Below are 11,655 nucleotides of genomic sequence, written 5' to 3'. Positions count from 1 at the left end.
GAGGGCCACATGATCCCTAAGGCCCCGAACTCCCCTTAGACTGGCGTTTCTGAAGGGGAGTTTCTCACACTCTTCTTCGTGGGCGAGTGCCAATGAAAACCCAAACGTCAACGCCTAAACGCTGACCGAGTCAAGCGTTCTAGGTGTTTACACTAACAGTGTGGGTTGATGACTACATCTGCCAAGGGCCCCTACTCCATACCAGTCTCCACCTCTCGGCAAAATCCCCTTTGTCCACTATCACCTCCAAGCCTCGAGGTTCTGGACGCGGGTGTTGGGGTCACCTTACCTCCACAGGAGCAAGTGGATCGGAAGCGGGATGCCCTCAAGGCGCTTGAGCTGCAGGAAACAACGCCAACGCTTTGAACGAGTTACCAGCAGTAGCGGGAAAGCGTCTTCCATTACCGGCTTCACAGAGGACTCGCTCCATACAGCGCGTCACGGACACGCTTTTCCCGAAATGGTGGCTCAGTTCGTTTGCTCTCTCTCCCTCTCCAGTTGAATTGGGTGCTCTGGGTTCTATCGGAGCCTCGTGTTCCGTATCTGCCCAGATTTTAGCGCAATCACTTTCAGCCTTGCTCGAATCAGGCACCGCATGCTGCTTTATCAACTTGGACTGCTCGCAGAGTTTTCAATTACTTGAGGTGCGTCTTGTGGCTCTTTTCAAGTTCACCCTTGCCGACGGTCGGCCTATCATTATTGGGAGATCTGTGAATGACCTCACCTTGATGTGCGGCGAAGCACAGCTCACAGACGCATTTTATGCAGCATGCGCGCCTCATGAATTTATCCCCTTCACGAATTTTCTTTTCCAATGTAGGGTACAGTGATGGACTGACGAAAACAAAAGCCACATTGACCTGTGAGGCCAGTCATACGTTCTGAAACGGTGGCCGCAGGGAGCCTTCCATTGATGAATACTCGAAGACAAGCTTTCCCCACCCGTCCCACGGTTCCTCCTCTCTGGAATGAAGAATACACAGAGACAGTCAAGGCCCTCAAATAGCGCCTCCTCGACTTCACAGTCTTGCAGGCGCCTGACCACACAAAGCTGTACCTATTATGCACAGACGCTTCGCGATACGCAGTTGGGCCAGGCCTTGAACAGGAAGGCGAACCGGTCGGCTTCCTGAGGCCTTGTCGTCGTCAAAGCTAAACGGAACTAAATGTCTTATGCGGACGCACAAGAAGACTGCATCCCGTTCGCCGTGAGGGATAAATTTTTGGTCATCAGCAAGACCCTACCACCCCAGAACTCTTACACCAAGTTCGAGTCTCATTTTTGCGCGCGTTTGACTGTGCGGACCGTATCAGTAAGTGTAGCGTATAGGCACTACAATGGATCCCTTGTGTGGCCTCGAGAGGCCTAGTATCATGAAAAGGAATAAACACTATAGAATGTCTCAGGAATTAGGACACTTTTAAGTAGAAAAGATGCATAATAGGATCAGGGTGCTCACCGGCTTGGGGCTGGGTGTGAGGCTGATGCTCTGACTCTGGCACTGAGCCTCAGCGAGGGTCAGAGACAGTTCTATTATTCTGGACTTCCCTTTGGGGACAGATAATGTGAACTCCAATGTGTTTTGGTTATTTATGGTGCTTAACAGTGGATTCAGAGAGAATCACGTGTTTAGGTAGTTAGATGCAGAGTGTGCATCTAGTCAGAATAGCTTAGTATTCATACGTAGTACCAGCGAATGCCAGCTGTTCACTACAGTAAGGTTGCACGCCGTTAGTCCCTTCCCCCTACTGATGACTGTCACTATGCTTTTCACGTGTCGTAGCTCATCTTCGACCGTTCCAGCGATCTCCAGATGATTACTCAAGAAACGGCGGTGCATTGATTGATGATTCGCGATGAACGGGGAATTCCAACGAATAGTTAATATTTATAGATTAGGTTAACTACATACTCGACCAATGTGACGAGGCAAATGATGCGTAGTAACTCGTGAGTTGGAAAACCGAGCTTGCTGGGAACCAGCAGAGCAACTCACGGTTTCCCGGCCTTCCTCAGGGCCTGGCGTCGACGTCACAACCGTTGACGTCATAACCGGATTTCTCGACTTGCCCAACCGGGTAACCCTGAGGCGCACCTATCCGTACCTTAGAACTCTCGCTCGACCGGTCTTCATGTTCATTGCTGTAGTACCACGACTAAAGCAAGCTGCGATGAAAGCAAAGACTCGCGTTAAGTATTTTTCGAAAAGCAGCTGACATCGCTTCCCTGTTTGCACTCATCCTGTGTGTTCAGCTAAGGGCCTGAGATTGCGGAGCTGCAGGTGGCGATGCATGCCAGCCCCGCATGTGAGCACAAGGATCCTTCAATGAGGCTTCCTTTATTGCATTCTTTTCCTCTATATACACTTATTGAGCATTTGTATTTGCTTAAAGGCAACCTATTGAGGCCAAAGGAATGTTCATCTGCTAACTATAACGCTTGCCCTCTGGCCTCAATCAAGGGCAGAAACGAGCTGCAATGTCGGTAAAGGCTTCAGGCAATAGTTTCCCCAAAGCAGTTGACCCGCTCTTCCTGTCTCCAGAAACCCTGGGCGTTTTTCTGAGGGCCTGGGTGCTGCAGGGAGGAGGCAGCCTGAAATGGGGATGCAGCGTACCTCCTTGCGGCTGGCAATGCAAGGCAGCCTCACGTGTGCAGACAAGGAAACTTCAGCGAAGCTTCCATTACTGCATGCTTTACCTCTGAACGCACGTATAGGACATCTGTATTTGCGTACACGCAACCTACCAAGGCCAATTCAAGGCTCCTGTGCTAACTACAGGCGGATCATGCTACACAAGCTGCCAGCAGCCAATGTTACAATCGTTCCGCCGACGGCCGTACTGCGCAGCTACCGCTGTTACCGGGGAGCTGCCCGCCCCTCCACGCGTTCGACTCTGGCAAGCGCTTGCTGGAGAGAGGAATGCTGCAATGCGGCGCACTACATTACGGTTGCCGTACAAGTTTCAGTAGAGATAAACTGTCAGTATGAGCAAGTAACAATAAGTTACGAGGTATCGAGTTGTTAGTCGATTAGATCAACGGGCACTCCTTCACAGAGGATGAAAGTATATCTCTGCATAGCCGGTTCCGGCGCCAGCAACCAGAGCAAAAGGGCACGCTGGCGACCTCTGGCGAAAAATCAGGTCCCGCGCTGCGCCGAACCCTCCAAAGGTCATCAATGGCCACATCATTTCGACTTTCAGACACATAAGAAAAATACCAATGATGAAAGCAGAAAGCTGCCTACGTTTATTGTTGATTTGTATCTCTATGCCTAGTGTGTCAGGACTCTGTTCCCGTTCGTCGGGCGAGGTATAGCACTACGATCCGAACGGCGGTCGGCCCGTAGGCAATTGGTCCTTGCGTACACAGTGGGTTATCTTACTATCAGAGAATTAGTAACCGAATTCTTTCCATCAGAGCCATATGTATTACTCCCCGATTCCACAGCCAAACCGAGAGGCCCGCTGTCGAACCGCAGGGAAATTACGGTGGGTAGTTATTCCTTGAGTATAGAACGGATTAACTCAGTACCAGAGAATGAGTACCTAATTCTCCTCTTCAAAAATACATGTTTTCTTCGTAATTCTTCCTGGGAACCAACGGGTCCCCTGCTGAAGCCCGGGGGCGTTACAACCAGGGAGCCCCAGCGGTGCCGGTGCCTCACTCCCAACAGGGTCTGTCTCTAATTCTTGCAAAGTCCTCTTGCATTTTGGCTTAATTACTTTGCTGAAGTGAGCAATCGTTACTTTGCTGGATATCCCGGGCGCTTTGTAGTGCTCGGCACTTCTCGCTGGGTGGCGGCTGTGTCTCAGGCGCCTGAGAGGGGCCCCTATTGTTACAGGGGCCTCTCCTTCCAATCAAGATGGTGGATTCCCCATTTGCTGAGGAACCGCTATCTGCAACTCAGCCAGCAGTTACACCCGCCATTCTTTGCGCAGGAGGGCGGCCGAGAGGCGATGCCGCTACATCTGTCCATGACCTACTCGTCGTAGAGAGGGACAACAACACAGTCTCTCCGACCCCAGGTCGTTTTTCTCCTTTGTCGGCATTTGCGGGGACCACCTGTATCAGTAGACAAGCAGAGGAAGGCCCGGCAGTGGACCTTTACCCGTCCCTCGTGCCACTGCCAACCCCCGCGTCTATGACTCACATGCACGGATCTTCTGCCGACAGTGGAACCTCAATATCGCCATTGCGTATCACCAACAAGGGCCTTCCGGATGAGTCGGACAGCAAACGTAACAGTCCGTCGAAAGAGTCCTTCCCAGACACCAGCGAGAACATAGATCCCGTGCAGCACCAAATGGAGCAGCAGCAACAAGAGTCAGAAACTACCCTGAAAAATGGGAGGTCCTCAGTTGCCGCTTCGAGTGTGGAGCGTTTCGCGTCATCGCGTTGTTCCAGTCCTTTGCTGGAAGAGATGGCTTCTCCTGGCTCGCGCGAAGCGGCACCTGTCAGGAGCTCTCCGAGGCCAGAGCAGCATGAAGCGACGGCCGCTATGTCTGAACAGCGCATTGATGCAGCGTGGCAGAGACACGTTAGGTCATGGTGCAGCACAAGTAGCTCTCTGGAATCCTCTATCTCGGATTTGAGACTGAGAGAGGAGACTCGGCGCAACACGAAGCGAAACGCATCCCCTCTTAGTGCCAAGAATCTACGTGAGCACCTGCAACAGCTGCAGCCACAACTGCAGCGCTCAAGGAAAAGCAGCAGCCCTATTCGCCCTCAACAAACAACAGCTGCGGTTTCTGCCTCTGCTCCCTCTACCCCCCTGCGGTTCCACGTAGCTTCCTGGCAGCAACAGCGCCAGGACCGCTCGGATGGCCGCACACCTCCGAGGCCCCAACATACAGGCGCAATAGCAGCTTCATCCAGAGCAGCGGCAACGCCCGTGAGTACAGCCGCTGCGGCTGCAGCAGCAACCCCAACTTTTGAGCGTTCTATTAAAGGAGGCAGTTCGGTTAGGAGCATCTTGAGAGCTGCCTCGGCCTCAGGGAGTGCGAACAGTCTTTCTGCTCGTCGTGTTGTCTTCACGCCCGTCGCTAAGACCCATGGTCTTGCTGCTGATGTAGAGGGGGAAGCATCTCCGTGGATCAACCAACGGGCGGCTGCGGGTGGGGAAGCCACCCCTTGCAGCTCTACTGCAACCGCGCTCAAGCCTGCCGAAACAAGCGCGGCTGCGCGTGTGCCTGACTGCGGCGAGCCTCCATCGGCAATGAGCTCAGATTCTGTCCCTATCCTCGAACAGCAAGAAGAGCAGCAGGCCAAGTCTGTCGCCTCCACTGAACATTCAAGCGGCGCCTCCGAAGACCGCAGGAGGGGCTCGGCAAATGACTCTTCCGAGCAACTGCAGCAAGAAACGCTGCTGCTGCAGCAGTCACAGCCTGATGGGGGTGGTGGTGAGGCTCAACAGCTACATCAGCAGCGGCAAAAGAGCGCCCAAAGTTATATGGCAACTGGGAACGTACATCTAGAGGCTGAAGCTGCGTCAGAGGGGGAGGGTGCCGCAGTTGCAATAACAACAGCAGAGGCAATACAAACGGGAAAGCTGGTGCCGCGAGCGCCGCTGATGACGGAGGCCGTTACGTTAGCGGAATCTACATCTGACCCGACTTCAGCCCCAATAACGGAACCAGCCGGGGTGCTTGACGCACAGTCTGAAGAAGTACCCTTGCCAGTGCATGGGTCCGGACATGCGGCAGCAGAAACAGCGGCGGAGGTTGTCACTGCCGCCGCAGCAGAAACCGATGGTGACCTAGAAACGGAAGCAAATGAAGATGCTGCTGCACATGTCTTGCATGCCCCGTCAGTGACAACAGCCCAAGTCTCTGCGGGAAATGCAACATGTGAGGCTGATCCGCCAAGAGCGCCATCAACAGCTGAAAGGGGCGATGGTGCTACTGATTCTGTCAAGACCAGTGGTGGAGACGTCAGCTACTGCAGCTCTTCCACTCGTGTGTTGGTGATGAGCAGTGAAGGAGAAACGGAATTGTTGCTTCAGTCGACATCTTGCCTCGTGGCTCCGTCCCTTAGCGAGCCCTTGTGTTCAGACCCGACGCCTCTACGGAAGGCCCCTGCCAGGCCGCCTTCTGGGCCTGAGGCACGCGCAGCAGCCGCAGCAGCAGCAGCAGCAAGGGCCCGTAATTCATTTGCCGGTGCCTCTCCAGTTGCTGCTACTGCTGACTTCCCAGCTGCTGCTGACGGTGCTGTAGTGGACGCCTCGACAGCAACAGCAGGTCAGAAGACTCCTCAGCAGACGGTCAATGAGGAACTAAGCGCTTGTCGGGAACAATCAGCAGCGGCGGGACATCTGCCGCTGCAGCAACAGCAGCAGCACGGGCAAGGTTCAGTGCCCATCTCGGATGAGTATACCAGAGTTACGCCAGAGCCCGGCCAGGTAGTGCACCAAGAAACGTCGAGCCACACGGCGAACGTGGACGCGCACGGCTCAGAAGCTGCCGTTACTGCCATTTCTGGAATCGCAGCAGTCCAAACGGATGCTGACGGGGGCCATCCGAACCCACTTAGTCAAAGTGCACATTGTGGCCCACAGTTGGTTCAACCGCAGCACCAGCAGCAACAAAATGTGCACGATGAAGGGGAGCTTGAGTCGCCTGACGCTTCTGAGACATCCTCAACTCCAGTAACACCATTCGCCGGCCCTGACCCTCTAAGTGGAGACGCGCCGCTATCCCCCAGGCTGGCAGTCCCGTCGGGTAGAGGGGGGTCGCGGATTGTGAGCACATCTGCTATGTCGTTCCTTCTTAGTGTCAGGCATCAGCTTGAGGCGGAGGCAGCAGTTCAACATGACCGACAGCGGGAACAGCAAGGAGAGCTGCAGGCCCAGCTGGAACTACAGGAGGAAGATTTACCTTTCCGCGACTCGCGTGAACCAAGCCTGTGCAGGGAAGGCGCCCAAGCAACGGAAGAAAATTCGCAGGCGGAGCCACAGCAGCAGGAGCAGTTGGAGCACCGGGAGAAATTGGGGCAACGGGAGCAGTTGGAGCAGCAGCAGCAGTTGGAGCAGCAGCAGCAGTTGGAGCAGCAGCAGCAGTTGGAGCAGCAGCAGCAGTTGGAGCAGCAGCAGCAGTTGGAGCAGCAGGAGCAGGTGGAGCAACAGGAGCAGCAGCAGGTCGATGCCGAAGAGCGGCAGCAGCTACTCGATAAGTCCACCGCCAGCCCCAATAGCCGCCAGCAGGAGCAGCAAGAGGCTGAAAGCGTGCAAACACCTGGCGAATCGCATAATGCAGCAGAGGCGGAGGGCGATGCTGCACTGCCTGGGGCTGCTGCATCGACTGCGGCAATTGCTGCCACTACCGGCAGCTGCAGCAGCAGCGCACCAAATGAAGCGCCAGATTCTCAGGAATCGCCCTCCAAACATCCATGCAGGAACTCAGATTCTCGGAGTGCAGACTTAGGAGGCTCAGACAGCCACAGCAGCAGCAGCAGCGTGCTCTTGGGCAGCGTGACGACGACTGGCGCCAAAGAGGACAACAGTAGCAGCAGGAACCCTCCGTGGCGCACACAATGGAGGGCGTTAGACGCGCTGGCGAATAGGCTGCTGCAGGGCCTACCAAAGGCCCCCACTGTCATTGCTGAAGGGGAAGGTGGCTCGCCGCTTGCAGCGAGGGAGCCACAAGCAGCAATATTAGCGGTGCAGTCTGCACCAGGGGCAAGGGAAACAGGTGCTGCTGAATTATCTGGAGAGACAGAGCCTGCTATTCCGCGTATATCGTGGGTTGACTACAGGGAGGAACGTCTGCGAGAAGTGAGAGGGCTACAGCACTCCTATAAATGTAGGAGGTTTATTGCGGGAACTGACAGCAACCACCTGGTCCTCCTTCGGTTTTCTTGTGTACAGTTTACCCGCTGCCCCGGGCACTGCTAATTGTTGAAGATGATTACGCAAGGCATGCGCTTTGGTGTTTTGTGCAGCTGCAGCTGTGCGAAAAAGATCATCACGAGGTAGAAATGCAGCGCGAAGACATTGACAATGGCGGCATGCACGAGGGAAACGATGAGCTTTCGGATGTGCAGCAGGTTTTAAAGCACCGGCTGATGAAGCGCGGCTTTGGAGTCGCCTCGGCAGCAGCAGAACAGCTACTAATGCATCCAGCCAAGACACGGAGCGAGTGGAGGGAGCTCTGTGCGAGGACAGAGGAGTCGCTTCAACAGCAACTGCGCCACCAGATTGAACCTTTGGCTCAACAGATGACTCGGGACTTACAGGTATGCAGTCGTTGCTGTCCCTGCTGAGGAGCAGCAAAAGATTTCCACCTCTAGCAAGCAAGGAAAGGGAACTCCGTACTGCATGCTTGCTCCTTAACTGTGGCTGCAGCAACTGGAGGAGGCTCTAGAAGCTGCAGCCAGCGGGGCTGAGAGAGCTGCGGAGGCAAAGCGTCTTCGTCTTAGTAGGGAATCGTGGGAGTCGGGATTCGTGTAAGTCGTCTGTGTATTTTGTTTTGCCTCGTTACAATGATGCTGCTGCAACGCCCACTTCTGCTGCCTTGCTTCTGCTCGCCGGCATTGTCCAACGAAACTGCACAACTTTCGAAGTGCTTCCGATATGGCGGCGTTGAGCCCTTACCTGTGGCTACCCTGTGCTCTTGCATATCTGCTGCTGTGGTTATCTTCCCGGCTTTTCAAACCGGGAAGGTCAGCACAGGTCTTTCATAATGACCGCTTGGCGACACATCCCAATTGAGGCCGTGAATGTTTTCATTTTCACTGCGCGCCTTTCTTTGTTCGCAGCGCTCTGGCGGAGGAGCGGCACGTTGCTCTGCAGTCTGCCGCCAGCAACGTCGATACTGCAGCGGCCTCTTTGGGCCGTATGCTGGAACAGGAGACACAGGTAAGGTATTGATTGTGGGGCTCCACTGTATTCACTGTGTAGGACGTTTGCCGTTGGCGTTGCTGCTGCAACAGAAAACCCTCCTTCTTCCCCGTTCGTTGCGCAGCTGGCGGAAGAAATAGCGGCCATGAAAGCTGAAATAAGAGGGTTCGACAACACCAGTGACGACCTGCGGGTGAGCTAGGATTCCTAACCGGAGACATCGTTCTCGTTCAGCCCGATTCCAGCGTCAACTAGTGACGGCTCTGGTGTCCGGTACTGCAGCTGCCTTGGGAATGCTCCAACTTTGTTTTGTTGCCATCTATTCATTTTCTGCGACCTACGTTGCAGCTGCTGGCGGATATTCGCCACAAGGAGAGCATTGTGAAGGCATTTGAACGGCTTAGTGGCGTCCGCATACAGCGAGTCAGCACAACAGGGCTAGTTGCCGAGTTGGCTTGGCCGCGATCCCTTCCTGCTGCTGTTGCTCTCCAAATACCTGCGGATACTTATGCTAAGGATGCAATGCTACCGCGTGCAAGCACTAGCAAACTTTTTAATCGCCTTTATGGAGCAGGTGACTACCCCGCAGCATCAACGAGAATCACGATTTCGTGGAGTAAAGAAGAGACGCAGCAAATGCAGCTGCAGCGCCACACGCAACCGGCTCCTGTGCGCGTCGCCATAACAACAACTGCAGCAGCTGCTGCTGGAGCAACAACTGTAACTGAACCGGCTACCCCGGTTCGACAGCGCGTACAGATCGTGAGGCCGTGTCTTCCCCCAGGAGGCCTTCCTACGGACTCCACTGTATGCACCCCACTGCTGGCTTCTCGCCGAGGAAGAGCATATGGGGCGGATACAGCACCTTCAGCAGATGCTGCGGCTCCTGCTGCAGCAGACGCTGCAGCAGCATGTGCAGTTGGTGTTGGGCCCCAATGGAATCAGCAGCAGCCGCCATCAGCTGTAGCTGGAGAACCTCGATTCTTGCCCATAACGAGTTGCAAGCTGCAGTCTCGCTTCCCTGTGTTACGCTCTGTCGGAGCAACTGTTGCTTCGGGGACCGCTGGTGGTACAACGAATTCCGAAGCCCTACCACCTCATAGACGATGGATGTTCACCGTAGAGCTGTTACGTTATTATCTGTTGGGAGCTGTACAGCGGTCACTGCAACAGATATTGCTACAGGTGAGCTTCCCTTTTTGACCCGCTTACTTATGTGTAGACAGCCGAGTGTCCGTTTTTTCTGGCTGATGTTGAGCTGTGTTGGCGTTCTCTGTCTTCCCTCAGCAAGGACCAAGATGTGGCGGAAACGACGTGCGTACGGGAGCCCCAACAGTACAGGAGTCGTTTTGCGTCACTCCCGCCGCAGGAGCCGCTCCTGTATCTCATCTGTCCAACTTTGGCATGAGAGGGCTTAGTGGCAGTGACGATATGACTAGCCGGTCTTCCACTGAGACTGGAAGCAGTAGCAGCGCAGCAGAAGCCTCCGAATTGCGCCAGCGCGCTGTTGGGGCTCCTCCCTTCCCGGATTTGTCCACTGTCAGGGCCCTGTTGCTACATGCACATGCAGCTGCTGGGAGGGTCGCGCTGCTTCATGACCAGTTGCTCCTGCTCCTTCATGCCTTCACGAGCGTCACTTCTGTCGACTGTACGCTTGCTTCGGTCATATGGTCGAAGTTGCCGCAGAAGCAGCGGGGATAACTTTATCCTGCATTCGCGTGGGGTAGACTGGGGTATGTTGTTTCCTGCCATTGCGTTGCGACCTGTCAGTTGATGACCGAGGAGAGGAAGCGTCACTGCCTCATTTAATTTTTAAGACATTTCTAGCACCCAACAAGGACGAGTTGCCAGTGCTTCAGTTGTCCCTTACAGTAAGGCTGCTGCATCAGAACCACAACATTTCCCTTTGGCCTAGTCGTCATTTCCTTGCTTTTAGAGATATGGCTGCAGTTTAAGGGGAAGGGAGTTAACAAGAGCTTCGTTAAGTAATCTCTGCGGGGCCCGCGCAATCGACGGCTCGTGACGATTCAGGAACCCGTGCCGCATCCGTCAGCGCTGTTGTGAGCTGCGACAATCTGGAGCCCGTCCCTGCCTAACCGATCAGTTTGGCTCTGCCTTCTTTGTCGCGTGTGTTGCAAACGCAGATTGACCTAAGCGAAGCGCTTGCACGCGGCTCTATGTTGCTTGCGGTAGAGGCTGTAGAGGTAAAGTGTCTTTCGGCGCTTGACGATATGTGCGCTGACGGGCAACAAGCATGTAATGGCCTGCGAAGCGCTCTTTTGACTCGTCTTGAGGCCTTGTGGTAAGACAACCTGTTTGTCAGTCGTTTTAGTTGCTGCACAGCCTTGCCTCTTACTCAGCAAATGACGAGTTTATTCTTTCCTTTGAAGCTGGATAGTATTGTGAAGCCTGGACACTGTCTCGGTATGCGCATTGCAGGGATTCAGAGAAGCAAACGCTTTCGTCCGAAGGGTGCATAAAGGCCTTCTCTGACCAGGGACTCGTGGAGTGTCTGTACTCCGCATGCGATGAATGTGGGTGGATAAGGCGCTCTTGTATGGATGCTGTTGTTGTACTCGGCAAGGTCAAGTCAACCATGGCATTCCATATGGCGCCCTGTGGTGCTCGGTTATATGTCTTGCGTGCAGGTGGCTATACCAGCGCTGTAGAAGACTGGCGGCTTGATCATGCTGCAACCGCACATCCGGAGGGCGATGGTTTCACAGCCTTCGCTTTGTGGGGATCTACAGAGGCTAAAGAGCTAGAACGGTGGACAGCCCTTCTGGAGGACGCGGGTATTGCACCCCTCCTGTCCTAG

General features: G+C 54.5%; 1 protein-coding gene across 1 annotated transcript; it reads left to right on the top strand.

The window, feature by feature from the left end:
- Positions 1-3,866: 3,866 nt before the first annotated feature.
- Positions 3,867-11,655, top strand: EMH_0008350 (uncharacterized protein; the record flags this gene model as incomplete). Its single annotated transcript, XM_013494295.1, has 11 exons — positions 3,867-7,772; positions 7,940-8,233; positions 8,343-8,443; positions 8,756-8,855; positions 8,962-9,030; positions 9,186-10,022; positions 10,125-10,485; positions 10,608-10,708; positions 10,982-11,139; positions 11,277-11,371; positions 11,486-11,655. The coding sequence occupies 11 exons, from the start codon at positions 3,867-3,869 to the stop codon at positions 11,653-11,655; spliced, it is 6,192 nt and encodes a 2,063-aa protein (XP_013349749.1).

The sequence above is a fragment of the Eimeria mitis genome, genomic scaffold (assembly GCF_000499745.2).
Source record: "Eimeria mitis Houghton genomic scaffold, Emh_scaff11, whole genome shotgun sequence".
Classification (NCBI taxonomy): domain Eukaryota; phylum Apicomplexa; class Conoidasida; order Eucoccidiorida; family Eimeriidae; genus Eimeria; species Eimeria mitis.
The sequence above is the reverse complement of the archived record's forward strand: the minus strand, read 5'-3'. Positions and strand labels throughout refer to the sequence as shown.